Source organism: Cyprinodon variegatus, unplaced genomic scaffold, assembly GCF_000732505.1.
Source record: "Cyprinodon variegatus isolate N-32 unplaced genomic scaffold, C_variegatus-1.0 Scaffold389, whole genome shotgun sequence".
Lineage (NCBI taxonomy): Eukaryota > Metazoa > Chordata > Actinopteri > Cyprinodontiformes > Cyprinodontidae > Cyprinodon > Cyprinodon variegatus.
In genome coordinates this window covers 669,347-696,988 of record NW_015150842.1, presented here as the reverse complement: position 1 = coordinate 696,988, position 27,642 = coordinate 669,347, and the positions used below count along the sequence as shown (strand labels likewise).

Sequence of the window (27,642 nt, the reverse complement as noted above, 5' to 3'; positions counted from 1 at the left end):
GAATTGAATTGGTAGTGAAAGATTGCTGAAGAGTCAACAGCAAAACGCAATCAAAGGTCATCGCCACAGGTTCATCCAGGAGGAGTCAATAACTGAATGAAATCAAATGTTTATCCAACCAATCTGACAGTACTGTCTCTGTAACGTACCTTGAGATGACATGTGTTGTGAATTGGCACTATATAAATGAATTTAATTGAATTTCAATTAAACTGGATGTCATTGAATATCATTGAATGGTGTGGTCTCTAAAAACCTATATATATGTGGAAAGACATTAGTCTTTATAATCATGTATCATTTTTCTTATACCTCACAATAATACAGCATTTTGAGTTGGTCTCCTTTCCTTTATATCTTGTTTCTTATTGTAGAAAAATATTAATATCGTTCCCCATAAGTTGTGCTTTTTACTTACAAAATGTTTGTTCCCACAGGTTTTCGAGAGAGTGCCTTTGCATATGCCATTGCAGCAGCTGGGGTGGTGCATGCGGTGGCCAACGCCTGCTCCATGGGAAAACTGAAAGCGTGCGGCTGCGATGAGAAGCGGCGTGGGGACGAAGAGGCCTTTCGACTGAAGCTTACCCGCTTACAGTTGGAGGCCATTCAGAGGGGGAAGGGGATGGTTCATGGTGTGATGGAGCATTACCCAGCCGACCTCTCTGGACTGCAACCAGACTCCTGGGAGTGGGGTGGCTGCAGCCCTGATGTGGAATTTGGGGAGAAGTTCTCAAGGGACTTCCTGGATGCTCGCGAAACCTACAGAGACATCCATGCAAGAATGAGGTTGCATAATAACAAAGTTGGGAGGCAGGTCAGTGTGTCTGCAAAACATCACATAAGTCATCACTTTGAGTTATTTATTTTCAAGGCTTTTGCAATAGAGTACATATAATTATAGAAAGTCTTTTGTAGTATACTGAATGGAGTGTGATCTTCTGAGGGAATCACACCTGTAACTAAATAGGATTATGTTGAGTCTCTTAAAACAGTTTATAGAGAAATTTAAAAATAAGTGACATCAGTATTGCAGTGTTTATATGTCTTCTTTCAGTTTTCATTTAAAACAAATCATACTCTTGAAAACCTTTGGTAAAATTATCGATTTTAGATGTTGGTTATTGATGTTAGCCCTCAGGTATTTTGTAGAGAAAGTTCATAAATCCCACATAATATCACCTACTAGTTGATAGACTGTTTTGAGGCCTCTAGGTTGTTACTTTTTTGTTTCGATTGTTGGTTTTACAAAACAAAAGAGGAGCACAGGAAACAGGTCTGACTAGGGACACAAAACACAAGGCATGTCCAACAGGAACCACCTGTCAGGACTATAGCTTTAATTCTGCCGTGTAGAAACATTGAGTGTGATTAACCCTTCCATGAATCATTCCAATATAACATCAGCAAACAAAAATTCATAAAAAGAAGACTTTAAAAAGGTTTTAAATAGGCCTAAACTCTTCATGGTACCCTCCTAAAAATGTGCATTTCTTACAGAATGTTACTGCAGGTAGATATTAATTTAAAAACAGTATCACATTAGAGGTAATTTCAGCATTTAAAGTTAAAGTGCACAAATAATAAAAAATAACCAAGTTAGTAATTAAAGATAACTTAAATAATCTAAAGAGTGCAAGCTTTTCTGGACAGTTAGGTGTTTTAACTGGGAGCTGTATGAAGCTGATTAGACTTGATAACATTTTGTTTTAATATACCAACACTTAGGTAAGGCTTTTATCCCCTTATGCACGGTCAAAGCTAATTAGCTATGTACCACTTCCCGTATAATTGCAGCCAGCATGGCTTACATATAATACAAATATTGGTTTATACATATGTCTTTGTTACTAAGGATACCATAAATGTGCTTCTATATGATATAGTTGTTTGTAATGTGAACCTATGAAAGAGCAAGAATACACTGTGAGACTATATAGAATTTGGCTAATGAATTCATTAAAATGTCTATATCTGAATTAGGTTTTTAACCATAAAAAAATAAATATAGCCTTATCTATGTATTTACAACTGATGCATAAGAATGTACGACATGATAATGATTCTTAAAATCTGAATTTGAAACTCCAGCTGTTAATATTAAAATATTTTAACTAAATTTCTGGCATTTCTGTCTTATATATTACTGTTAAAAAAGGCTTAGCAGCTAATAGAAAAGTGCAGCACAGAACCTACACAGCATGTTGCATAATTTAAAACATTTTAACAATGAAAACCCAATACTTGTTTAAATACACAGTTGTTTATTTTCTGAAACTGTTTTCAATACTGTTTTTTATTTCAAACAAAGACCTAACAGCTTCTGGAACTGTGTATCGAGTTTGCATTCCATAAATTATGTCAATTGAAATACAAAGATAGCTAATACTTGTTCAAAAACATGTTTTGACTAAATAGTAGGTTTTGTCAAAGGAAAACAGCAATAATAAATAGTTAACATACTGAAAACTATTGTGTTGTTCCCTAGATAAATATCTACTATATTTTATGTGCAACAGAAAATTAAACATTAATTTTTACCCCTGCTAAAATTAAAATGATAACACTGGTTCTAATAAAGTTAATGTTTACATCTCTTTATTCTTTTTGAAAATTAGACCTAAATAGAGCCTACTTAGATTCATACTAATGCATATATTCATACAAACGTGAGGGACCACCAATTCAGTTTAGCTTCAACAAAATTATTTTTTAGCAGATGTTTGCACCCTCTGGTGAGTAGTTGAACGGTCTTTGGCACATACATGGGAGAAAAAACAAGCATTTTGCCACTGTGGCTCTGCAGGTCTTTTGTTTGGAGGTAAACTCAACAAAAATATAAACACTACACTTTTGGGTTTGCTCCAATTTTTTATGAAATGACCTCAAAGATCTAAAACTTTTTCCACATACACAATATCACCATTTCCCTCAAATATTGTTTATCAACCAGTCTCAATCTGTGATAGTGATCACTTCGCCTTTGCTGAGATAATCCATCCCAATTCACAGGTGTGCCATATCAAGATGCTGATTAGACACCATAATTAGTGAACAGGTGTGCCTTAGACTGCCCTAAATAAAAGGTCACTCTGAAAGGTGCAGTGTTATCACACAGCACAATACCACAGATGTCGTAAGATTTGAGGGAGCATGCCATTGGCATGATGATAGCAGGAATGTCAACCAGAACTGTTGTTATTGTATTGAAGGTTCATTTCTCTAACATAAGCCGTCTGCTGATTGGTTTTCTGAGTTCCCAGACCCCCAAATAAAACAAAACTTCACCTTTCAGAGTCTAAGGCACACCTGTGCGCTAATCATGGTGCCTACAGTAATCAGCAGGAGAGACACCTAATCAGCATCTTGATAAAGCACATCTATGAGGTTGGATGGATTATCTCAAAGAGAAGTGCTCACTATCACAAATTTAGACTGGTTGATGAACAATATTTGAGGGAAACCGTGATATTGTGTTTGTGGAAACATTTTTACAACTTTGGATTCATCTCATAAAAAATGGGAGCAAAACCAAAAGTGTTGGGTTATATTTTTGAGTGTAGCTCTAACCAAATACCTGTGCAGCCAGAGTGGGACAATGCTTGTTTTTTTCTTTCATGTATGTCCGTTCAACTACTCACCAGAGTGACCAACAATCAGTGTATAATGTCAGCGGGGGGGAAGAAGGTAGATAAGGTAAATATTGAGGTTATCTTGAACAGAGCATTTTACTTTTGTAGCAAAAAGAGGGTCATTGCTAGATGTTTCTAAGATCCCTCCTTCTTGAAAACTTCCCCAATATTTTGTCTTGTCTTATTATAGCAATGATTAGATTTGGCTCTTTTTGTTACACTTGACAAAAGTTAAACGTTCTTACTCTTATGTGGAGTGTATGATGGGTTTTGAGGTGTACTTTTGGCTGGTCTTTTGTGATCCATCAGCATTAATCATCGTCCCTGTTCTCTCTCCGCGGCAGAGACTCAATGATGTAAGTCGGGTAAATGAGAGTGCAGAGCATGTCACACCCACGTGTTAAGCTACAGAACGCTCCTGAATAAATCTCTCAAAAATTTTCAAATGCAGCCTATATTAACTCTGGTAAATAGAGAAAAAGTCATTTTAGGTATTGGGCAATGGTAATGGCATATATGGGAAAGAAAACTAAAGATATTTACCTTTAGAACTTGCTCTTTTTAGTCAGTTATTTAATTTTGCTTCACAGCCCTTTGTCAGCTGGAACACTTGGTCAATAAAGAAAACACACCCAGTGAATTTCTGTAGTACTCCTTAACTAGTGTAAATGTTCTTATTTCTCCATATGTTCATTTTCACCACCCTGCCCTTCAAAGAAGGATGCAATATGTTTGAGTAAAATTATGCTTCTGTCTTTCTAAATGTACTTCAAAATAGCATTGCCTTTGTCAGAGTGAATTTGTTCTAGGCGAGCATAATGTTTAGCAATAACCATCCGAGAGGTAAAGGGAGGGGTGAGCCAGCAGTTCAGAGTTCTCCTCTGAATTGCTGGAAAAAAACTCTAAACTTTCCATTTGAACATTTTTTTTTATTTTGAAACTGCTTTATTAATCTGGCATACTTCATGCTGATAACTAGCACATAATACGCTAAAAAAGTCCACCCAATGTTTCACCAAGTATTTACAAATAGTATCTAAACCAAACAGCTCTGCAACAAATCTACAAAGACCAAAGGAGGTGTGTTGAAGTGTTGAGGTTACGTCTCCATGCAAAAAACGAGCCGAAAATCTGCCTAATGTAATTCTTTTAAAAAGGTGCGGTGATCCTTTGATTTACTATCATCTTTCTCCTCCCTCAAGAATATTTTTTATTAAATATAAACATATTGCATCACAACATTAAACTGTGAAGCCCACTTCTAACTTATATACGCCATCAATGGCCCAACGCCATTGATTCCCATTAGAACAAATGACAGAACCTCTCAGACCCGATGTAAAGTGTGTTATAATAAAGCCATAGGTATATTTTCAGATCTTTCTATGTCTTTCTATTTCTTTGTCTTGCATCTCTAGATTAATTATTTTGGCCATAAAGTCTTTCTGTATTTAAAGTAAATGCTACCTTTAAAATGAACCCCCCAGTTTTAACTTCTGCAAAACTTATGGGTTTTTATTTTTTCCATCTAGTCTGTCTAGGTTTTCAATCTTTTTTCTTGACATGCATAATCTGCTTGCAATACATATTAACGTTAGAAAAATGCCTGTTCATGAATCAGACAATGCTGAATTCTACAAAAAAAACCTGTGATTTCACATGTTATGAGAACGTTTTTCAAACACGTGAGGTACTCTATAGTTTCTTCGTAGTGTGCTATCCCCTCAGGATGATTTGAAGAAAAAAAATTATAAGCTGGAAGATCAAAGGGTTTTTTTGGAACAGAAACATAGCTTGACAATGATATTAAGTTGTGTCACTGCTTGTCTTTTGCCAACATATTTCTTTTGTTCCCAATAAAAATGCTTTTGAAAAAGATTAATGAAGGTGCAGGACAGTGTAATTAGCTGTGAATTTCTTTTAGCTTAATTCTTTTTTTCTTCAAAGGAAGTAATCATAACCGCCACCGTTTGAAAAGTCACTCAAACACTCTTTTGCTGACTAGTTCTGAAGGATTTGCCCTTAGGGCGCTGCAAGAAAAAATGTAAATGACATTGATAAGCCTTGGCAGCGTCCAGCTCTGTTGTGGCAGAGAGACAAGAAGCAACCGTAAATTACTCATTGTTCCCCCGTTTCCTCCTGAGTAATTTGGGACTGTATCTTTTCATCAGTTTACTTCTGGTTTCCTTGATTATGCAGACAAAACACAAATGTGGAGCTTGTCAGCTGAACGCCACAACAGCTGGCCTTCTTGCTGTAACGGAATAGAAGAGCTAGTCATACGCAGAGATCGGTGGCAAAAGGTTTTCATTTGTGCCGTCAGCATGAAAGTAAACACCCAGGGGGATTTGACATGAAATGGATAACAATGAATTATTAAATCCCTGAAATATGATATAGTTTACTTTAAAAGGCTTCTTTTTGTTGAAAAACACTGACTGTGTTTCATTTATACAGTTGTTATTTTAAATTTGTGCTTCGGCATGTTTTGTGTTTTTAAATGGACAAAGACTCAGATGTTTACAGCATAACATGCAGGCTTGTTTTGTCTTTGCTTCTCTTTATAAAGGCAAACATCTTGATAAGATGCTCTCTTTATTGTATTTGCAGCTTTACATTGAACGTCACAGTGACAAGGACATAACTTGAAAATTATAAATTATTCTTTTTTACCCAAACATGATAACTAATAAACATTTTATGGTTTAGCAATAATATAATTCTTGATTTCAGCCATCAAAATCAGTTTTCCTGTTGTGGTGCCTTGTCTGAGGTTAGAAATAGAATGAGGATCTCCATTATATTGGGGTGTGTGTCAGGGGGGATCTGTGAAATGTAATTTGTGTAAAAGAGTGGTTTCAAGTGGTTTGTGTATTGAAAGAATGTCTTTAGCCTTCTCTAAGGTATTGATGACTCATTACGATAGACAAGGCATGTTTTAAGCATACGTTGAACCATTCCACATCACTTCGTCAGGACACTATATTTAGAGCCTACCTGTACAAACATTTGTTTTCAAAGTACAATTTATTTAACATTAATTTGGAGACAGACATACCTGTATAATACTTCTTTATGTAGGTTCAGACATTAAAATCACTTTTACAACAAACTTTTGGGGTACTTTTAAATGTGCCAGATTATAGTTTCTAAACCAGATCCTGAGCCCTAAAACAGACCATAGAACCGTACTCTTGCACGGTTACAACTGCAGGTAGATAGGGAACGGTTCTTGTCATGGTTCATTGCAGCTTTCTCTTGAAGTGTGGATACTTGTCAGAGAAAAAGCAGGATGAGGCGACGTGATGTAAGAGCATCGCATTTCAGCCAAAGTAGAAAAAGAAGGAGCAATGCAAATTAACCATTTGGATTCAAAGACGGAATTGTTCAAAAAGTCTTGTAGGGCTACATGGAGAAGTAAAGATGTACAAAGGTACAGCTACATTTTAACATTAACGTTGCACTTTTTCTTAACCGTTTTTCTGTGGCTTTGTCTTCCGATTGGTGTAGTGGGCGTCGAAATAAGGAATCGAAAATGAAAATATTTATAATTCCAGAACAATTGAAAAGTTAGAGTCGGTTCCAACCGGTTTTCGATTGCCAGAGCCCAACCCTATACTTTATACTTCTTGTGTGTTCTTCGTTAGCATAGAGATTAGATTAATGTTTCCCCAGAACAGTCAATTAAAACTGCACAATTGGATGACGTCAGTCTTAACATTCCAATGTAAAAGAAAACTGTGCCAACCAAAGTGCAAATTTTCTTGTTTAGAATAATGCCTGGACGTGAATCACTGTGCTCTTATGGCCTATTTTTGTGAGTCAATAACATTTTTCATATATATGTTTCTAAGTATGAAATTAAGGATGTAAAGCTCCATCAGTTCACTGTAAGAGTAACAGCCAAAAAAAAATGAATCACACATTTCAGATTAGGCCAGCTTTAAATCCATAAATGAATAAACTTATTACTTTTATAAGTAACCAGAATAAATACAACTTGTTTTGATTTATTCTAAAGTTTACAAGTGGGATCATCTTACTGTTCTGCATCTACTAGTTACCTCCAGCTTTTATAGGACTGTTACAAGTTCATAGTAAAAGATAAAACTATGTATAAATACATTTAAGCTTCTCCCACTTCTCTCACTGCTTTATATTTTTGCTTAAATCTATGAGTCCAAAACAAAATACTAAGCTAATGTTATTAATAACTTTATTATAAAAAATAAAAGTCTAAGTGTTTTCTTAAATCAAGCTGTATTGTTGTGGAAACCCATGGTTTTCCAATATAAAATAAAAAACTGAGAAAAATTCCTAGATGTTTATGTAAATACAGCTTTACTGTGTGTAATTCATCACTGGGGACTTTTAAAAACCGCTATACTATAATATCTTGATACTTTACCCTAGGGAAAAAGAAAATAATACAACCATTGGCACTCAGTTTTTCTTAATACTCTTTGAAGTTCAATATAACACACTGCTAATTTTTTTTGGCATAGAAACAAAGGCATCAAAACTAATGTTGCATTAAAAGATAGAGTTATTACGCCCAGCAATACCTGGATGACAGCAAGACTCCAGAACCATATTTATTGACAGGACTGATGGCCTCTGATTACCCTAGCAGCGATCCAAGATAATGTCTTCTGCAAATGATTCAACTATTCTGTTTATCTCATATGTTTAAGTCCAAAGCATTAGATTGAATGAGGATCTGTCGACTTTTTTGGGATTATTTGGCCAGTATGACTTTCCCATCCTCTAATAACATGATGGAAATGACAAAGATCACTGATGGCACTTAATTCTCAATTTAAACTAACAGAAATATATCTTTTTTTTATTTCTTAAAATAACAATAGATAATAATTGGAGAAAGCAGCAATGCATGCTCATTACATGGTCTCAAGGCATGGCTGCTGAATGTACTAATGAATCGACGAAACTATACACATATCAGTCAATGTGGATACAAGAAAAAACTGCTAATATAAAAAATGTCGACTGAGAGATGTATATGTATAACTCTAGTCCTCACTTTGCTTACTTTTTAAGTGCAAAGCCAGCTTCAGTTAGCCTGATCTCTCGGAGGTTACAGATGAATGGAAGCTGAAGAGCCTTGCTTCAGTGAGAGCTAACAATATACAAAGCCAACCCTAGGGAAAGGAAAAATGGGAGAGAAATAAAGCAGTAAAGGAGAAACAAAGCAGGGGGTGAAGATGGCGGTCAGAGAAGCAAGTGAGTCAGTGAGGAACTGTTACTGTAAAACAGCCCACATCTGATGACTTCAAGTGTAAAGCACAATAAAGCCCTATTAAGAACCAGCCACAAACACGTACATGTACACACAAGGCTCCTTGTATAAAACAGAAAACACTGACAGGTGGGGCCATAAAATAGGGCCTACCCATCCCTTGTGTCTTTTCCTCCCACCAACCCACCTCTCTCACCACTTCACCTTCCTCCGCCCCGGTCTTTTCCCCATTCCACTCCCCCCTTTCAGAGGAACAGTCTTTAAGCAGAGGAATGTTGTGGGCTTTTTTTTCTTCTTTCACGGCCTGTGCATGTTGTCTCATGCCCACCCCAGGGTTCTCACGACGTCCCGTCTTGTTTTTAGCCCTAATTAGTGACTGCTGGCAGTTTGGAAACAGATGTTTAAAATGCTGCAAAAGATTTTAGACTTCAAACAGTGGGGCGGAAAGTAGAAAGAGATTCGCCCTTCCTTCCCTCATTTTTTCTCCTCTCCTGCTCTACCTTCTCCAACCTCTCTGCGTTATAATTAATAAATTAAATGTATGGATTTTTATTACAGTTCGTTTTTTTGGTTAAATCCGTTATGTAAACTGAACATTAATATGTTTTAATTTATACATATATATTGCTTTTTAGTGCAGAAAAATCATTTCTACATGTAGTTTGTTTCATATTTTAACCTATGTTAATTGTTAAACAGCTATAAGCTGCACATCAAGTAAAATATTTTGGTGAGAGTTTTTATTTTCTTCTCAAAGTCTCCATATCTATCATTTAAAGAGCACACTTAAGGAATAACCGTTTGGCACACCTCACAGTGTTCATGTTGCAGAGCTAAGAGCCATGTCAACGTTCTGTTGAATCCTGTCTGTTCATTATTAGGTAGGCAGGTGGTTACAATGCTACCTAAGCAACTGTCTGCTGTGTTACTGGCAAGCATCTTGGTAATTATGATTTACCATCAGGGCCAGACTGTGGGGGAGCAAAGAGGAAGATAGACTGTAGCTTTGTAGGAAGACACCTCTTTTCAACACTTTGTTTAAATGTCGTGATTCTAACTCAAGCTTTTCAAATCTATTTAAATCCTTTTAATTCTTCATAGTTATGACATCATTTATATTTTCAGTTGTTTCTGCTTCTGTATGACGTAAAAGCTTAAGTGAGATTTACAACTGGTCACAGTATTAATACACTATAGTATCATGGAAATATCTTTGTTTCTTACCTTGAAGCTTTCTCTCTGCAATTATTTCTTGAAAAGAAATCACTCGGGACAAATTCTTTAAATAACGACAACAGATTTTGACAGAAACTGTAATCTTACTCGGACAGAGAATTTGCTCAGAGTTACAGAAGACTTACCAACTTTGAAGTGGCCTCTGCCCAACGCAACTAGGGGTTTGAGAGGACACATCATACCCTCAAAAAACATTTAAAATTGAAAAATAAAACAACAGAAACACTGTTCCGGAGAACCTTCCTATGTTAGATAGAGTAATACCAGATTAGCATCACACAGGTCAGGATAGAAGTTGAGGGGGAAAGTTTAAAGGGAAGTTTGGTTAGTAAGCTTTGCTTTAAGTGTTGAAGAGCTCACATAGTATTTCTCATCATTTTGTAAAATTAGAAGTATAGCAAAACAAAAAACCCACTAATACATAGTCTTCCACATAAACAGTCATGGCTAAAAGGACTTCAAGCAAAAGCAGCCAGGATGCCAATGGTAACTCTAGAGGAGCGGCAGAGATCCACAGATCAGGTGAGAAAATTGTCAGCCATCGAACAACTCAATTCTTATTTTAACAATAGTTAGACAAAACTGATTGAAAGACAGGAATTTGAAGTCCAGGTTGCAATTTTCCACAATTCACATGGGGTATTTGCTATCTGATCAGAAGAGAAACAAACTGAAGGTTTTGTCCTAAAGTCTTAGTGGAATCTATTGCAGAAATCTGTCGCTCAATATAGATAAACCAGAAAACTCAACAACTGTTGAAATGCGGCCTTATAAAACTGAGCAAAGAGTTGGCAGCAGTGCATGATACGGTGAGCACAGCTGGGTTTTTGTACAGCTCAGAAATGCCAACAAAGCAAAAAGAGAAGGTTGTTATATTCTTCAAAGCTTTTCACAAATTAAAATTCATTTGTAAAGTAACAGCTCAGTTGAAATTGAACACCTGGATTAGCCAATAGCTGTTGCAGCATTTTCAGCATCATGCTGCAGGGGTATGGAGGCTTGCCAGAGTTTTTGTGGAAGAATAAACAAATGAATAAAGGGGAATCCTTGTAGCATGAACAACTCTTTGGCTGAAAAGGACCGGATTCTGATTCTCATGAAAAGATCAGATTCAGGACGTCACTTCAGGCTGCTGTCTGAACGTAACCTTAGAGTTGGCCAAAGTTTCACCTTAATCGGACTGAGGTCTGTCGCAAAACTTAAATTACATTTTCAAATCATTTGAAAAAAAACTCATTTTGAATTATTTATCAAAATGAATAGACTAAAAATCCAATTTGTATGTTTGCAAACCTGGTAGACACATAACTCCTTAGACCTAAAGATACATACAGTAATATTGACTAAGGAAGCTATATGATACAGTAATGCACCTCTCTTTCAGGATTATGTTATATACCCTCCACTAAACAATTATGAACTTCTTTGTGTGTTAGGCAGAAAAAGGTGGTTTTAACACTTTAAAGGCAATGCCCACAGTTAATGAAGTGATGCTTTACTCTAAAATAGAAAACTAAACAGAAGGAGTTAGTGATTATCTGCCAATTTAGTGTAGTTTTCATTAAAAAATATGTTTGTGTAAAGCATATGTTCTAAAGCAGTCCAGGACTACTTTTGAGTAAGTGAAGGCTTAATGCAGCTTTAACAGAAGCCCTGTAAGATTTATTAGCAACTCGTAAAGAATTTGAACGACACCCCTTTGAGATCTGCCCCAACCAGCAATACTGGGACTCCCAGGTTGTTTTATGGCTAATTTAACCTATGAACAATGATAAACTGCTCATAAGAGGCAGTTCAGGTTCAATCACTGACTAAGAAACCACACAAAAGGTATCAACCGATTAATCAAGAAACATTAGTGCAGGGTTGTTAATAAAGTTCTCAGAGGACATTTTATATTGTTTATGGCGTGCAGAGCTTTTCTTATGGTGCAGAGTAAGACGATACAATCTAAAGTAGCAGGCTTTGTATATATAGTACTGCTTTACTCATGCACACACACAAATATGTACAGAGGCAAATGATTCACAGTAAAAGCACAGCAGGTGGAAGTGCTTATGTCTGTAATAACATTATATTAGAGTCTTTAAATGAGAGCTGTGGACACTGTGTGTAATTAACAGTGAGTAAATGCTGTGTGCATAGACACAACTGCAGAGACACTCTGACACTGCATAGCTGTATACATTTGCCCACTAACTGCATGTCATTGTGTCAGCCTGTGTATTCATATACGCGTGCTTAGCTGTTCTTTTGAAGCAAGGCGTTTGATTTGTTTAAAGTGATGTCTGGGTTTAATGTGTTGCTGTGGGATTTGTTTGTGTGCTTTGATTTTGCCCCGGCTTTCTGCTGGGCTTTAGGGTTCTTTAGTAGATCGCCTTTGAACTGGCAAACACAAGTCGGTGAACAGTGTCGTCGGTTGTTTATCCGTAAAGAGGGGTCGATCATGGGACACGCAGACATCAGATTAGGATTTTCCCAAAAGTGGTTTGCGCTGATGACACGGAGATTAGCCTAATGATCAAATACAAAGCAAATTTAACCAGAATTGATAAGAAGAGGTTCATTTTTTATTGGTAAAGTTGAACTAGTTGTTAATGAAAATGACATAGCTCGATTTTAATAAATCAGAAATTGCATTAGGCATCTCTTGCAAGTAGTACAATGTATTCCATATTGGTAATGTGGAACACCCATTTTAGAAAAAAAACAACCAAACTATTTTGAAGGCTTTTTTTAGGGGGGTGGGGGTAATGCAATGAATTTCTGCTTAAAGAAATTAGTTGTCAGGAAAGACAAATTACAAACAGATTCCAGAATTGCTGCAGTCTGTATTATTCCCCTGGAGTTAGACTCCCTCTCTTTCACTGCAGGCCATCACTACTTCTCTTAACACTTCTAAGAGTTAATTCAAAGCTTCATTTTTTTGTGACAACGCTAATAGCATAATGCTGTAAGCGGTGTACTAGCACTTTGCCTTCGGCATACTGCAGTCCTTAGTCTCAATATCTGTTACGACATAGCTGCAAAAGGCAAGTGCATGCAGGAACTGAACTGCCTCATTAAGTTTGTGTGTTCTGCAAAAATCATCACTGTAATTATTGACTATTGTTGAAGAGGCATACAAAATTTCTCATTGGCACATAAGTGCAAGACTTTAAAATGTAGGTTTTTCCTTAGCTATTCCTTCATTTCGCACTGTGGTCTGTGTATGTAGTTTTCTTTGGTCTACTGTGTTATGTCTCCTCCAGTCCTGGTCTGCCACCAATATGTTGTATTTGATCTCTGTCTGGGGTTGTTTTATAGATGCCTCTGTCAACTCTCTTAAGGCCATTAAAACTTGCCAGATGTTTGTTCTAAATATGGTCCACAATTGACTTTCTTTCTAAGGTATGAGCAGACAAAATGGTAGTGTGTGTTCCCAGTGTTAAATCATTACAAACAAAATTGGTGTTTTGCATGGACAACATTTCCTACAGATAACAGACTATGTCATAGATGAAAAATTATAGTGGGATCCAACTTTAATGGCTCCCCTCCTGAGCATGTCTGCAAAACTTTTCAAATAGATTTAACCTAATTTGCAGTTGTGACATCTCAAAAAAAAAAAAAAAAAGATATATATATAGATAAATAGATAATTAGATAGATTTTTTAAATTATTATTACAGTATATTTATTAACTATGATTTAAACTTAAGTAAAAACGACATCTATTGGCATCCCTGCCATACATTTTTTGGAATAACTTTTAGTCAACTGTAACATTTCACATGGTTAGAAAAGTCAAATCTTCAACCGTTCTTCTTGGCACAATCCCTTTACATCTTCCAGAGTCTTAGGTCTTTTGTCGGGATCAGTTCTCCTCTGCTTATTTCATTAGTTTTTTTAGAAAGAAGGTCTGGGTGACAATATAAGCTTTTCCAGAAGGTCAAGCTAATGTCTTGTGAACAATTTCTGGTTTAATTTGTTCATACGGTTTGGATGAAAACAATAATTTTTGCATGTACAGAACCTAACAGCTCTTATGGAAACTTTCTGATTCCAAGGTGCCACTCAGTCATGTAGATCTTTATCGGTAAATTTTTAAAAAAAAAATTTTTGTTACCTTCATTAGCATCTTGCTCATTGTCAGTAAACAATGCAGTCTTGTGATCAATTTTCCAACAAATTTGGAAGGCCACCAGTTTGGTATTTGAAATCATCTGGTATTTCAAAGAGTTTATTGTGCCAACTTCCAGAAAAACAATGTTAACGCTGATTTAGGATTATACACAGTCCAGCATTACAGATTCTTCACCATACCTGTACTTACTAATAGTGAGAAAGATTACCTTTTTCGCAAATTCATAATTTATTGAAATTTCATGTTTGAGTGCCAGTAAAGTTTAACAAGCTTCTTGTTTATGTTTCTGATCCAGGCACATAAAGAAGGTGTTTTTTTTTTTTTCTGGCATTACTCCAAAAATAGATGCATTGCATGTAGATAAGGTCTAATGGTTGCTGCGCAATGGTGCTTGTTGTAAAATAATGTTGGGTCTTTGTCAAGTCTTGTGACCAGTAGGTAAGAGTAACAGGCCATGTGTCATCTCATCGTTATCCATGTATTATGGAAACTTGGACACTACAATTGATTTTTAAATGTTACATTTTAACCAAGATCTAAAGTCCCAACTTTTATCTAATACAGAATCTCTGTTGGAAGATAATGATTAGGGTGATGCAAGGAGGCCTTGCAAAGACTTTGAACTAAACCTAGGCTAAATTTAGGCTAGGCTAATTTTAAAGATACCAGTGCATTACATGCAAAAGCTATTCGATGATTAACCCTCTAAGAGTTTGTTCCCTGTGGTAACATCAAGAATTTCTTTAAATTTTCTTAAGCATCTAGATTATTTCTTACCTACCGTTTAAAAAATATCTATAGAAAGGATTTTCTTTAGGATTTTTTCATCTTATTTAAGAAACCTAGCTGCTCAGTGGTGCAGTGGGTAGCACTGCTGCCTTGCAACAAGAAAGTTCCGGGTTTGATTCTCAGTCCGGAGTCTGCATGGCGTTTGCATGTTCTCCCTGTGCATGCTTGGGTTCTCTCTGTGTACTCCAGCTTCCTCCCACAGTCCAAAAACATGACTGTTACAGTAGTATCCATTCATAATTTTCCAACTTTCCTTGATGGGCCCTTGGCTGGTGCCCTATATTTCCTTTTTAAACATCAACATTTGTACTCAAATATTCTTTCTCTTATGATTTTTTAGACATTTAGATCTAAAAAGAAGCGTCACCTTCTAGTCAGACCCTGTATTTCAGTAAAAGGGCGGAGTCAGTAAAAAAATATGCAAAAGGGGGTCACTAAAGTGGCTGGAAGTTGGAGGGGATTTTGCTGGGAGTTGGAGGGAAGTGAGCTGCCATTCGGCTGCCGTTTGACTGGGAAGGGCATTTTTGAATGGCTGCTACTGTAGGTTAATTTGCTTCTCTAAATGTTCCTATGGTGTGCAGGAATGGTTTGTCCTGTTGGTCTCTGTGTTGCCCTGCGATAGACTGGCGACCGATCCAGGGTGCACCCCGCCTCTCACCCATTGACAGCTGGAGATAGGCACCGTCATTCCCCGCAGGGAGGGTGATGGTGCCTATCTCCAGGTGCCTATATAAGCGTGAAGGAAAATGGATGGATTAAGAAAACTATTTTATTTTCCATTAGAAAGAAACTTTAATATTTATTTAATAAAGTGTAGCTTATTTAATAACTTTATCTACGAGGGGCTTGAATAATTTTAGTCTTAAAGGTGAAATAAAATTTTAATAAAAATGATCATGTGATAGTTATTTCAAATGAACTTTTGGGATTGCAGATAATTTTGGACCTGGTAATGCTTCAAAAAATATTACTATATATTGTATGTTTTCCCCAATTAGTTAATACTCAGATTAAAGGTAGCTGTTTTCCTAATTTGTTTGGATGAGTTCATGTGACTGCAACCTACCTACCTTACCAGGTTACCAATAGATGTGATACAGAACAGAGGTCAATCTAAATCGACCAAAAAGGTGACTCAGTAAGGAGCAGCACTTTGCTGTCCGAAAGCTTTAATCCATCTTACAATTGATTTAAAGTGAATAAAAAGTGTAAAGTGTCATTCTGGCAAAAAAGAAACACATCAAATATATTTTCTATTTTTTGTGGTAGTAATAGAAAAAATAATGCTTAAAACGATAGCCAAAAGTCAAATTAGATCCTTTATATTGTTTGACAATAAACACAAAAAAAGGAAAAGTCATAAATGAAAATGAAGAGTTGAGACCTGCTGATTCTACAAGTTGTTTATGCTCCTTTCCAAAAATACTTTTTCATCTCTACAAAAGCATCTGTTCTAAATTTATGCATCCTACTTTACTTTTCTAAAACTGCCAAACATGAAAGATCATGTGAGAGTATTGATAACATCTAATCTATATGACAAATTACAAAAGATAGTGACATCTAAATCCTGATGGGCTATCAGCTAGATGAAGAAATTATTGTTGATAAAATGCTCTGCGTCTAATAACTAGTTTTAGGGCAGCAAAAAGGTTACCCAGACAGGTTCTCTTGGCATTTGTCTTTAAATCACTGTCAATGTGTTTAGGGTTAAATCTCAGGATCCACATCAGTTTTGCTTGTTTTGTGTCAAATATATAAATAAATACCTTACTCTTCAGCAAAGATCATGTCAAACAGGAATTTTTATGTTATTCCTAAAAATCACAATCTTTCCTCTGATCTTTAGTCAACCTCCAGTAGGCTTTGAAAGATCTCTGTTGGGAAGTCTAAAGCCGCAAAGTTTTGAGCCTAGACAGGAAGTGTTTGATCAGTCATCCAATTTTAGCCCTCGTCTTTATTTCCTCTTGTACTGGATACTAATTCCTAATGCTCTTTGTTTGATGGATCAGATCACATGTTTTACTGGCAAACCACTTCAATTAGAGTGAGAGCAGACAGCTTCCTTATTTCCTGTCACCTGTTAATGGCCCAAATTCTACCTTTTTTGTCTTTCATCTGCGTGCCAAAAGATTGTTTCCTAAACACCGAAAGCATATTTGACTCGCAGTCATTTTCTTTTGTTGAGGTTTATGGGGTTTGCAAACTGCGTTTTAAACTTTGCTCGCTCAGGGCCATTGGTGTGCATTTGTTCACAGGGGGTTTCTTGAACAAATGTATCCCAAAAAAGATCTAACAGATGGTATTTCTTTGATGAAATCATTGGCAGAAGTCTAGAATTTTAAATCAGATATATTTTCCTTTATTTTAAATAACCCTTTGATAATGCCTTTCAGTATCCTGGTAGATTCCAATTTTGATCTACCATGAGAAGAAGCCTAATACTATAAAATCTATATAGTTTTATACATTTCATAAAACTGGACTGATTAATCAGTATGAATAAAAAACTGCAGGTAGTATGCAGTCTGAGGGATTTCTGTCAAAGTGTTGTTTTTTTAATCTCAATTAAAAGCACTTGCCCAGTTCTGCTGGGTTTTTTTCCTGTGAGAAGGGAGTTTTTCCTCTCCATTGTCGACTAGGGTTGTCACGATACTGAACTTTTCAACTCGATACCGATACTAAGGAAAATATTTGATACTTGATACCACAAGGATAAAAACAGAGACTCTAAAATTCTACAGAAATATTTTCATTAATAAATAAAATACAATAAATAAATACGATAAAGGTTGTATGCTGTGCACAATATTAAGCAAGTTTGATAAAAAAAAAAACGTATAAAATTAAAATTAAGTGTTCCTTCCTTGGCTATGCTTTGCACACATAACAATGACACTAGCCAAACCGGTTAAGAAACAAAAATAATTCTCAGCAGCTGCACCTCTTACAAAAAAAAAAGTCTGAAACTGAAAAGTGCACAGAATTATTCAATCACACAGTGTTCTGAAAGTGCATTGTCCTCTATTCTGCACTTTAGATGAATGACTGCTTAGGTGCCACTGGTGGTGGCACTGTTGGCACAAGATACAACGTTTCAGTATCGATACTTTTTTGAGTATCCATACTTTTGACAACCCTATTGTCAACAAATGCCTGCTTGGTTCGAGGACTGCTGTAGAGTCAAGCAAATATCTACCATTTGTACATGCTTATCCAGGAGCGGCGAATCTTGCCTTAGTGACTGGAGGCAATCAGTTGGGCTTTTTAGATAGAAAACCTAACCAGCCTGTCTTTATTATTTCTTTGAATTGTCTCTGTAAATTGTCTAGAGATGACATATGTTGTGAAGTGGTGCTATATAAATAAGCTAAATTGCTTTAAAATCATATCGGACAAAACCCTAAGTACAAACAGGAAATTAAGTTTTAACACATGATTTTAAAAAGTAAAAAAAAAAAAAGCAGAAATTAGTGGTTTGTTATCTTTCATTTTATTGTCAAACACGTAGTCTTGCAGTTTTACAGAATAACAACATAGTTATGTATATTAACATATAAGGGATGCTGGTTCTATATGGTTTGGTCATTTTTTTATCTCCCTCATGTGAACACTTCAAATTCGATAGAGCAAGTTTTCTGCTGTTTTTGCTGTTTGCAGCATTGCATGTAGCTGTTGTTTTTTTGTGTGTGTTTACATATGTTTGCAGGTCATTTCACCGTTCGCTGCATGTTTTCACCTGTTTGAAACTCATTTCTTTTTTGTTTGCAGTGTTTTTTTGTGCTCGTGTTTTGGAGTTTACAGCACTTTGTCCAGTGCCTTGCATCTCAGAGTTTTCAGATAAAGCCAAAATGTCTGAGCCAGGCTAACTTAGCTGAAGATCAGATTATATATAGTGAAGTCTTAGATGCCTTGCAAGAGCATTACTTACTTGAAACTGTATATGTTTTATACAATACTAAAAAGCAATTCTGGTACGAAATGGTTTAATGGGGGTTAGAAGATTGTGTAAAACGCAGTGGTCCAGTGAGTGGTTGACTTTTTATTTGTCCACCTTATAACAGCTATAGCAGCTTCCTGTACTTAGCTTAATCTTTCTGAAAAGATAGTTTGATCATTCTTACTCTAAATCTATCCATCAGCCAGAATATATATTCCAAAAAAGAGAGAGAACTGTAAATATTTCTTCACAAAATAAAGCTAAATTTGTGTGTTATATTGAGGTTTTATACATCAAAATAACACCGTACAAAAGCTCTTTTTTATGCTTTTCTACTCTTCTTTGAACCCCATATCCCGCAGTGAATGACCTGTCATCAAACAGTAGCAATGTGGATGCAATTATGACTCCTAGGTCAGTTTGTCTCTTTAAGGTTTAAGTGGGCTGGAGCGTTTCATGATTACAGACTTTACTGTGTGTTTAAGGCCCGGACGTTTGCGTTTCTGGGGTTGCCTCTGACTCTTTCTAAAAACTTGCTAAGCTGCACTCTGAACTCAGTGCAAGTGCTGTTTGAACTGTTTTACTGTTGTTTACCCTGAAATCTTACAGCCTTTATTATCCCCTCACCACTGATCACAACTCCTTTAAACTTTCCTTTCAACACTCTAAATCAGTTGAATACTTTTTATACAAAAAGCAAAATTGTGGGTTATTTTCTTTCATCTCAACAAGTGGTACCCAAAACATGCAATGATGCAAAACTTTTTTTTTTTTTTACTGTATCATTACATTATTTATTCAACCAGATATATCAGTACTTTAAATTTTTTTTTATGTGGGGTGGATCTTAACAGTTAAGAAAAAAAAGTGTTAAAATGTCGGGTAGCTATAAGATAAAAACACTACAAGTCAACTGCACATCGCTAAACATTTTAAGAAAAAAAAATTTTAAAATATGTTTTTTTAGCCAGCTTAGACTAAATCCTTGTAAAAGAAAATCTCTTCTTCTGGGCTTCAATAAATGGTCTTTTGCAGTTTGACCTGTGATTAAGTTTACCCCTGAACAGAAACAGTAAAAAAAAACACTTAAACGTTGCTCAAAAGTAGAAAAGAAAATCATGCCCTGTGACTCCTGCAGCAACAAGCTTTGGATTTTTGTTCTCATTTGCCGAGCCTTGAGAGCTTCTACCACTTTCCTTTCCACCATATGTCTTTCCTCTATTAGAGTATGTAAAGTGTTTAGTATCAAGCTCATTCACAACAGAAACTAGTTGTTCAGTTCCTGCTGAATCTGTCTGGTCAGACTTGAATCTGTTGCAACTATGAACCATAATATCTGCAAGCTGCTTTAATGGTTACTTGCAAGATTTACAAGTTTGAGCTTGCACGGTGCATCTTCAAGTCCTGTATTTTAGCTCACAATATGTGGGGATTTAGCATGAATAGATAAAAGACCATTATTAAAATGACTGCCTAATTATGCAGGCTCTTTAAATAAAACTATATAAAGCTTTTTATTTTTTTATTCAGCATCTTCTTTAGTGATCATCTACTAATTTGTAACATCTTGGCTGGCCAGTGTACGCTGAGTGTGTTCAGAAAAGGTTCTGATTGTGTGGAAATCTCTTGTTCAAAGGTCTTTTTAAGTAACCCCTTAGATTTTTCTTGCAACTTAGTTCTGGATCCTGTTTTAGCAATTCCACAACTTTCCTTTTCTGAAAATGAAAGTGGGCTATATTAGATTTCCCAGAGATTGTTTGTTTGTTTTTAGCAAGGCCTGAAATTCATTTGAGAGCTTCCGTCTGCACTAAGAAACTCATTCCATTGTAATAATGTGAAACACACAGAAGTTTTTATTAAGTATCAATTCCTCTTACCTTTTTTGGAATGGTTGCATCAACTAAAGGATTTTGAATGTTAATTCAGGTTAGGTTTTAGCTGTAAGATTGATGACATCAAGAGAAGGTACAGCTGAAAGTATAGCAAAAATTGCATTAATTAAGTAGTATGTCAGGAATTTTGACACAAGACCAAATTATTGAAGTTCTTTTACTTTTGGTTCAATAGGTGGAAGAAAAATAAACAGTGATTAATTAAAAACAAGAATGAAAAAAAAAATCCTATTCAAAAAATATCAGAAGGCAACGTTTTTTTTTTTTTTCTAAAACATAAGACTATCACTCGTTGCCACTAAAACCACTTTATGAGGAACTTTATCCTTATTCATTTGTAATAATCCTCAGCTCAATTGAGGAGCTTGCTATATTGCTGCAAGTTATTTGTTATCATCAAATATCCTTTAGCATTTTGTTGGGGACATTATGAACTATGCACATTTTTTTATTTGGCACAATGAAAAGGAATTTTGCATCGGTAGTTTCTAAACAGTAAAGGCGAGTAGTTCTCTAAAAGCCTCCTAGCTTTATTGCTTGCACATGTTTAGAATGTCTTTAATGCCAAACCTGTGTGTGAGTGTGTGTATGTGTGTCTGTTGATAGGGGCGGCAGCAGTAGCATCTGTCAGTACTCTGGGTGGCCTGGTGTTCCTGTTGGTAATTGGATCTTAAAGTTTTGGACTGGTGCTGACTGATAAACACCCACCAGCACACACATTGCAGAAATGAACATGGCTTGTGCAGCACTTGTTTCTGTGTTTGTTTATGTCTGCACACCGAATCAAACAGGCAAGGTTATGTTTACTGATCAGGATACTGACTCTACAGTAGTTACCCAAATATTATTTCCAGACCTCATGATAAAATGTATTTGTATGTCAAGATGTATCTGAACCTTTATCAGAACACGCTGAACACTTTTGATTAACAATGATTGCCTCTGGCATCCAGTTTGGCTGCACTGGCCAGGATTAAACCATTAAAGTGAAAATATGTGAATCCCTCAATGCCCTGATGTGTAATATGCTGTTACATGTGGGTCATCCCTGGAGTCATTACTTCATGCCAACCGATGAGTAATGACAGTGCTGTCTGTTTGGGTATTGCCTGCATCCACTGTGTTATTTGATATCAGTAGGTTTAACCACATACTCAGAGTCAGACCACCTGGATTTCCCACAGGGGAACTATATATTTCTGCAATGGATCTTAGACATTAAGCATACACAGGACTTTGGAAAAAATAAACTTGTTCAGTAGATGCACTGCATTGAACAATAAATTGTACCTGTTGATCCTTTCTAAATTTAAAGCCACAATTCTCAATCAGTTTTATTTACATTCAATATGATAGATCCCCATAAAGAGATACTTATTTGCAGAGGAAAGGGCTGCATGCTTTTTTTGTTGTTAGTAGTGAAACCAACCAATAAGTCACATAAGGACAATGTATAAGATGATGACAATAAGAAGATAGTCCTTTTCATTTAAGGATAGTGAGGTGTTCCCTGCATGGCTTCTGGACAACTGATTTTTTTTTATCTATCTACCTTTTAGATCTAAAGGGCTGCACTGTCTTAGCTAAAAAAACTGTATACCCACAGGATGACACTGTTACCACCATGTTTCACCATAGGGCCTCTTTATTGTTAGGGCAATGAACAGTGTTACTGTAGCTTCCCTTCACACATATGATTTTGCTTGTAGACCAAAGAGACCAATAATGGATTGATTTGACCAAGACATCAACTTCCACATTTTGCTTTTTCACCTACATGGCTAACTGTAATGGCTAGCCTTCCTCTTCCATAGACTAAATTATTTTAGTGCATGATTAATTGTCAACAGATTTTCACAGCTGAGGAATAAATCTAAGCAGCTTCTTCAGAGTTACCATCCCCTCCTGGAGTGCTTTTCTGATTAACGTTTTCTCTGCCTAACTAGTAAATATAGATGATTAACCATGTCTTGTAAGGTTTACAGTTGTTCCATAAGCCTTCCATTTTTGGACTGAAAAGTGGCCTGTGAGGTTTTCAGAGCTTGACATATTGCTTTCTAAAGTAAACCAGCTTTAAACGTCTCTCAACTTCATCTCTGACTTGTTTGTTATGTTTGGTCTTTGTAATACTCTTTGTGTGCTAATGATACTTAACAACCCCATAAAGCTTTCAAATATCATCTGTGGCCTTTTTACAGACCAAAAATTACACACATGTAGATTCTTTTCACCTAGCCGATGACGATTGAAGACAGATGGTTGACTGGAGTTTAATTTATGGGTATCAGGGTAGAATGAATAGGGTCATGTTTTTCAAATTGTTATTCTATAATAATGTGCTGCTTTGTGTTGGTCTTTCACATCAATCTCCACTAAAAGACATTTAGTTGTACATACTAGTATGTAAAGCTTTAAACACTACACACATTGCAAGAAAACGTTATTATTCTTGTTGATCATACCCCTTACTCAGTAAGCTCTATTCTCTCTCTCTCTCTCCCTCTTTCTACCTCTGCTGTCTTCTAGGTGGTGCTGGACAACATGAGAAGGAAATGCAAGTGCCATGGGACGTCAGGGAGCTGCCAGCTTAAGACCTGTTGGCAGGTCACTCCAGAGTTCCGGCTGGTGGGCACAATCCTAAAAGAGCGTTTTCATATTGCCACCTTTATCAAGGCTCAAAACAGGAATAACGGCCAACTGGATCATTCAAACCATAACAACCACAACCATCATCACCATCACAATCATCGAGACAGCCACCACTCACATCGGCGGCGCAACAGCAGAGACCTGGTGTACTTCGAGAAGTCGCCTGATTTTTGTGAGCGGGACCTTAGTTCGGACTCAGCGGGCACACAGGGCAGGATCTGCAACAAGACCAGCCCTGGAATGGACAACTGTGAGAGTCTGTGCTGTGGGAGGGGGCACAATATCCTGCAACAGACACGCAGCGAACGCTGCAACTGCAAGTTCCACTGGTGCTGCTATGTGGTCTGTGAAGAGTGCAGGATAAAAGAGTGGGTTAGTGTTTGTAAATGAAGAAAAACACAGTAAAAGACCCAAGTCATAAGAGAAAAACAGCCAAATGCCCCATTGTTTTTTGTCATGGACTGCATTTTTTTGTTTGTTTTTGTTTTTTTTGTTGCAGAGCAGTCACAGAAGGACAGTGTGACGCAATTAATGCGGCAAAGAAACTTGTGTTGGTCGGTGTAGATTGCACATGCAGGAGGCGCCTGAAGTTGCTACAAGCCAGATTTAAAAAGGATCTTTACCACCTTACTATGAAGACTGGAGAGCAGAGTTATATAAAAAAACGAAAACATCTTAACTGATAAAAATTATGCATTAATCTTACAAGGCAAAGTGAAATGCATCAAAGAGAAAATATTTCTTAATAGCTTTATTGATATAAGATCTTTATTTTATTTAAATTTCTGATTTGTTTTGTACATTTTAAACTATCTATACACTAAACAGTACAATCATCAATGGAAACTTTTGCCAGAATCCATTCATTTTCATGTTTCTTGACCACTACCTAGACAAAACTTTGGCATCATAACTCATAACTCAGTTTAATCACGTTGCACATATGACGGAGCAGGATTAACTGATATGTTGTGTTATCTCCCAATCACTGTTATTATGTTGAGTGTTATGAAGTATAACGCTATAAAATAATGATAAAACAAAGAGTTCAGGTCCTCATTAGGGTAAGACAGGAGAAGATGTGGATCAAAAATCAACTCCCAGCATGAAATAAACTGATTACACCACTACAGCCATGGTCACTTAAAGGCCGAAGGATAAAGTTGGCCAAAATGCTTATCTGAAGCTAGATGTTGGTGCTGCTTAATGGGATTCTTCATGGCACACCTTTACTGTCTTTAACTGGAGAAAGTACTGTAGTTAAAATCCATGCACCACTTCAAAACACTACGCTTGTAAAATGTTTGTGCCACTGTTTTTCGACCACCATATAGCACAGCAAAGACACACCATTCTCAGTTCCCAGTCTGTTGTGATGTGATAAGTGCATTAAAAAGATGGTCAGAGTGCACAATAGACCCAAAAACTCTACATTTGATCTTTGACATGATCTAGGTAGCACTGTAAATAAAAAATAAGAGTTAGAATTCACAATTGCCATCAATAATTTTTAGATACATCAGGAAATTGAATGCACAAAAACAAGCCCAAGCTGCACACACCCTATTAGCATCCTAAAGTGGCTTCAATCAGTCTTTCCCGTTTTGTGATGCATTTCTTGTGAGCAACACTGTAAGCTCCTTGTATGTACATTCACTCGCTTCACAAATTATCGGTGTGTTTTATAGGGATATTCTGATGTCAGCTTCAAAGTATATAAGGAATAGTATAAGTAAGCTACTTATCAGATGGTGTAATTTATTTTAAACAATATATTTTCTGTGTTCAAAACAGAAATCTGGTATTATGCAACCAATGTAACTGATAAGTAGTCTGCATATACTAAACAATATCCAGGAGAACTTTGAACAATGTCAGCATTATGTATTCTAAGTGTTAAATGTAATGTATGTTTGTATTTTTATGTTTTAATATGGTTATTATCTAAGTTATTTTATTTTTTGTGGATAACTTAATATTTGTAAGACAATAAAAAACATGTTCATGAAACAGGCTTTTTTGTGATGAATATTGTCAGGCTTTATTCATACTATATTACAAAATGCACAGCTTTTTACAGCACAATGTGATTTTTTTTCTGCAATTCGTTTTTCAGACAAAGCAAAAAAAGAGGTTACAAAGTATCCACATATAAAGTTACACATAGGCTTGAAATTAAGTTCTATTATTAATCACTTTACAGTTTTTGTTTTGTTTTACTTCCAATAATTATTTTTTATTTTTTATTTTTTTACCCTTTCTTGAACGTCAACAGCAAACATGCTTTTATTATTCCAGCTTTGATAATATACTGAAAGCATCTGGCTATTGGCAAACACAGGTTTAAGCTATACTTATAGGAACTTCAAAATAAAATCTGAATTACAAGTTATATTATAGGGAACATATTTTTCTATACAGTCCAGAACTGAGTGTTCAGTTAACAAATCATTTATTTATATAGCCTTTTACACAACCAGGGGGCTGAAAAAATTGATATAAAAAGCATAAAAGGTTTAAAGCAGAAAAAACCACAACAAATAGTATAAACAAACAAATATGAAACAAGATAAGTCACCACACTTTAGAGTGGTTAAAAGCCTGTCCGAATACCATATCTTTTGATTTAAAAGGGCCAAGTTCTAATTAGAACTGATATTAGTTATAGATAGGGGCAGAGCAAGGGGTAACAGATTCATTCAGTGCTTTAGAGACAAATAAAATGTTTAATTCTAAAAAGAAAAGGAAGCCAAGATAGTAAACATAAAACAGATGCAATATGGTCCAGTCTGGAAGTATTAGCTAAAAGCTGCTCCATTCTGCACAAGTTGAAGACAGCTAAGTGAACCGACAGAAAGAGCTTTACAATAGTCAATTCTGGAACTAAGGTATCAACAGCCTCTCCAGGTTGCAACAGTTTAACAAAAGACTTGACCTTCTTTCAAAGCCATAAATGATCAAATCTTAGATATATGAGAGGCATCCTACTCTAGTAGTAGAGAGCAGCCATTTTTATAATCTATACTAGAAGGGAACACCAGATGTTGGCTCATTTGGTTAAATTTTTTAATTTTTTAGATTAAATTAAAACTTTCAATGTTTCAGTTTATGCCCTAATTAAAGCTTTTTACCTAACTGACATTCGACTGCTGTTTGTAAGGGTGTTCGAACATTGTTTTCTCTATACTTGAACGTTTATGTTTTTACCAATAAAGTTTAGTCAGCCCCCAAAAGATCAGAAGTTCTGGAGGAAACCCAAACCCAAGGTCTGTGGATTAAACCTAATACTTTAGGTGTATCTCGTCCCCTGACAGCTAACCCTAATCCAAACATTGGTGGATGAGGAACCTAAACCTGGATATAGAATAACTTCATTAAATTCTGGATTGGACTGACTTCAATTTTAGGACCAACTTTAGGTGCATACTTGATTGTAAAAATGTCTGTGCCCTCCTGCTCGATACAGAACTCTTTAAATATTGGGTGAGTGGAGAACAGATTACACTTTACCTCATATTACGAATCATCATTGACAGGTAGGTACACTTAATTTATCACTGTTCTATCAAAGGTTGAGCATGGCTTACAAGAGTTTATTTCTGCTTTTGTACAGTTTACTGCAAGAATTTGTGAAATAAATTGACTAAGCTACCACATATTTAATTGCAAAAAACCTGCGCTGAAAACCTAATAAACATTTCTAAACTGAGTTAATTCAGACCCCTTCTAAAAACTTAAAGAAGCAGCAACACTTACCAAGTGCCTACAGGTGAGTCCCTAATTGCTGGAATTGCCTCTTTTGCTGGTATAGAGACATGCATGTGATAGCAAGCCAGGCTAACGTTAGCAACCTTCCATGAATGACTTAGATAAAGGAGAACTAAAGTCAGACTCTGGAGAGTGGTGCTCTTGTCAGCTTCTCTGGTTTAAACAAGGAACCCACATATGAAAAATAAAACCATGACACTTTCACTCTGGATTGTCCTGCAGGTTCTAATTGAGGCTCAGAACAAACACATGTTTTACATAAGACCTCTAAAAGGTTCTCGTAAGATATTTTGTTCAATGATTCTTTTAAGTCACTGCTACTTCACTTTTGGACCCCAAGTAACGATAACTTC

At 36.0% G+C, this 27,642-nt stretch overlaps 1 protein-coding gene across 1 annotated transcript in view; it reads left to right on the top strand.

Annotated features, from left to right (window-relative positions):
- Positions 1 to 25,506, top strand: part of LOC107092652 (protein Wnt-10a-like) — a 36,612-nt gene extending 11,106 nt beyond the window's left edge. Inside the window, exons 3-4 of the mRNA XM_015387248.1 lie at positions 438 to 814; positions 23,399 to 25,506. Coding sequence (XP_015242734.1) covers positions 438 to 814; positions 23,399 to 23,911 — 890 coding nt within the window. The 3' untranslated portion in view covers positions 23,912 to 25,506. The remainder of the gene's footprint in view (positions 1 to 437; positions 815 to 23,398) is intronic.
- The last annotated feature ends 2,136 nt before the right edge of the window (positions 25,507 to 27,642 follow it).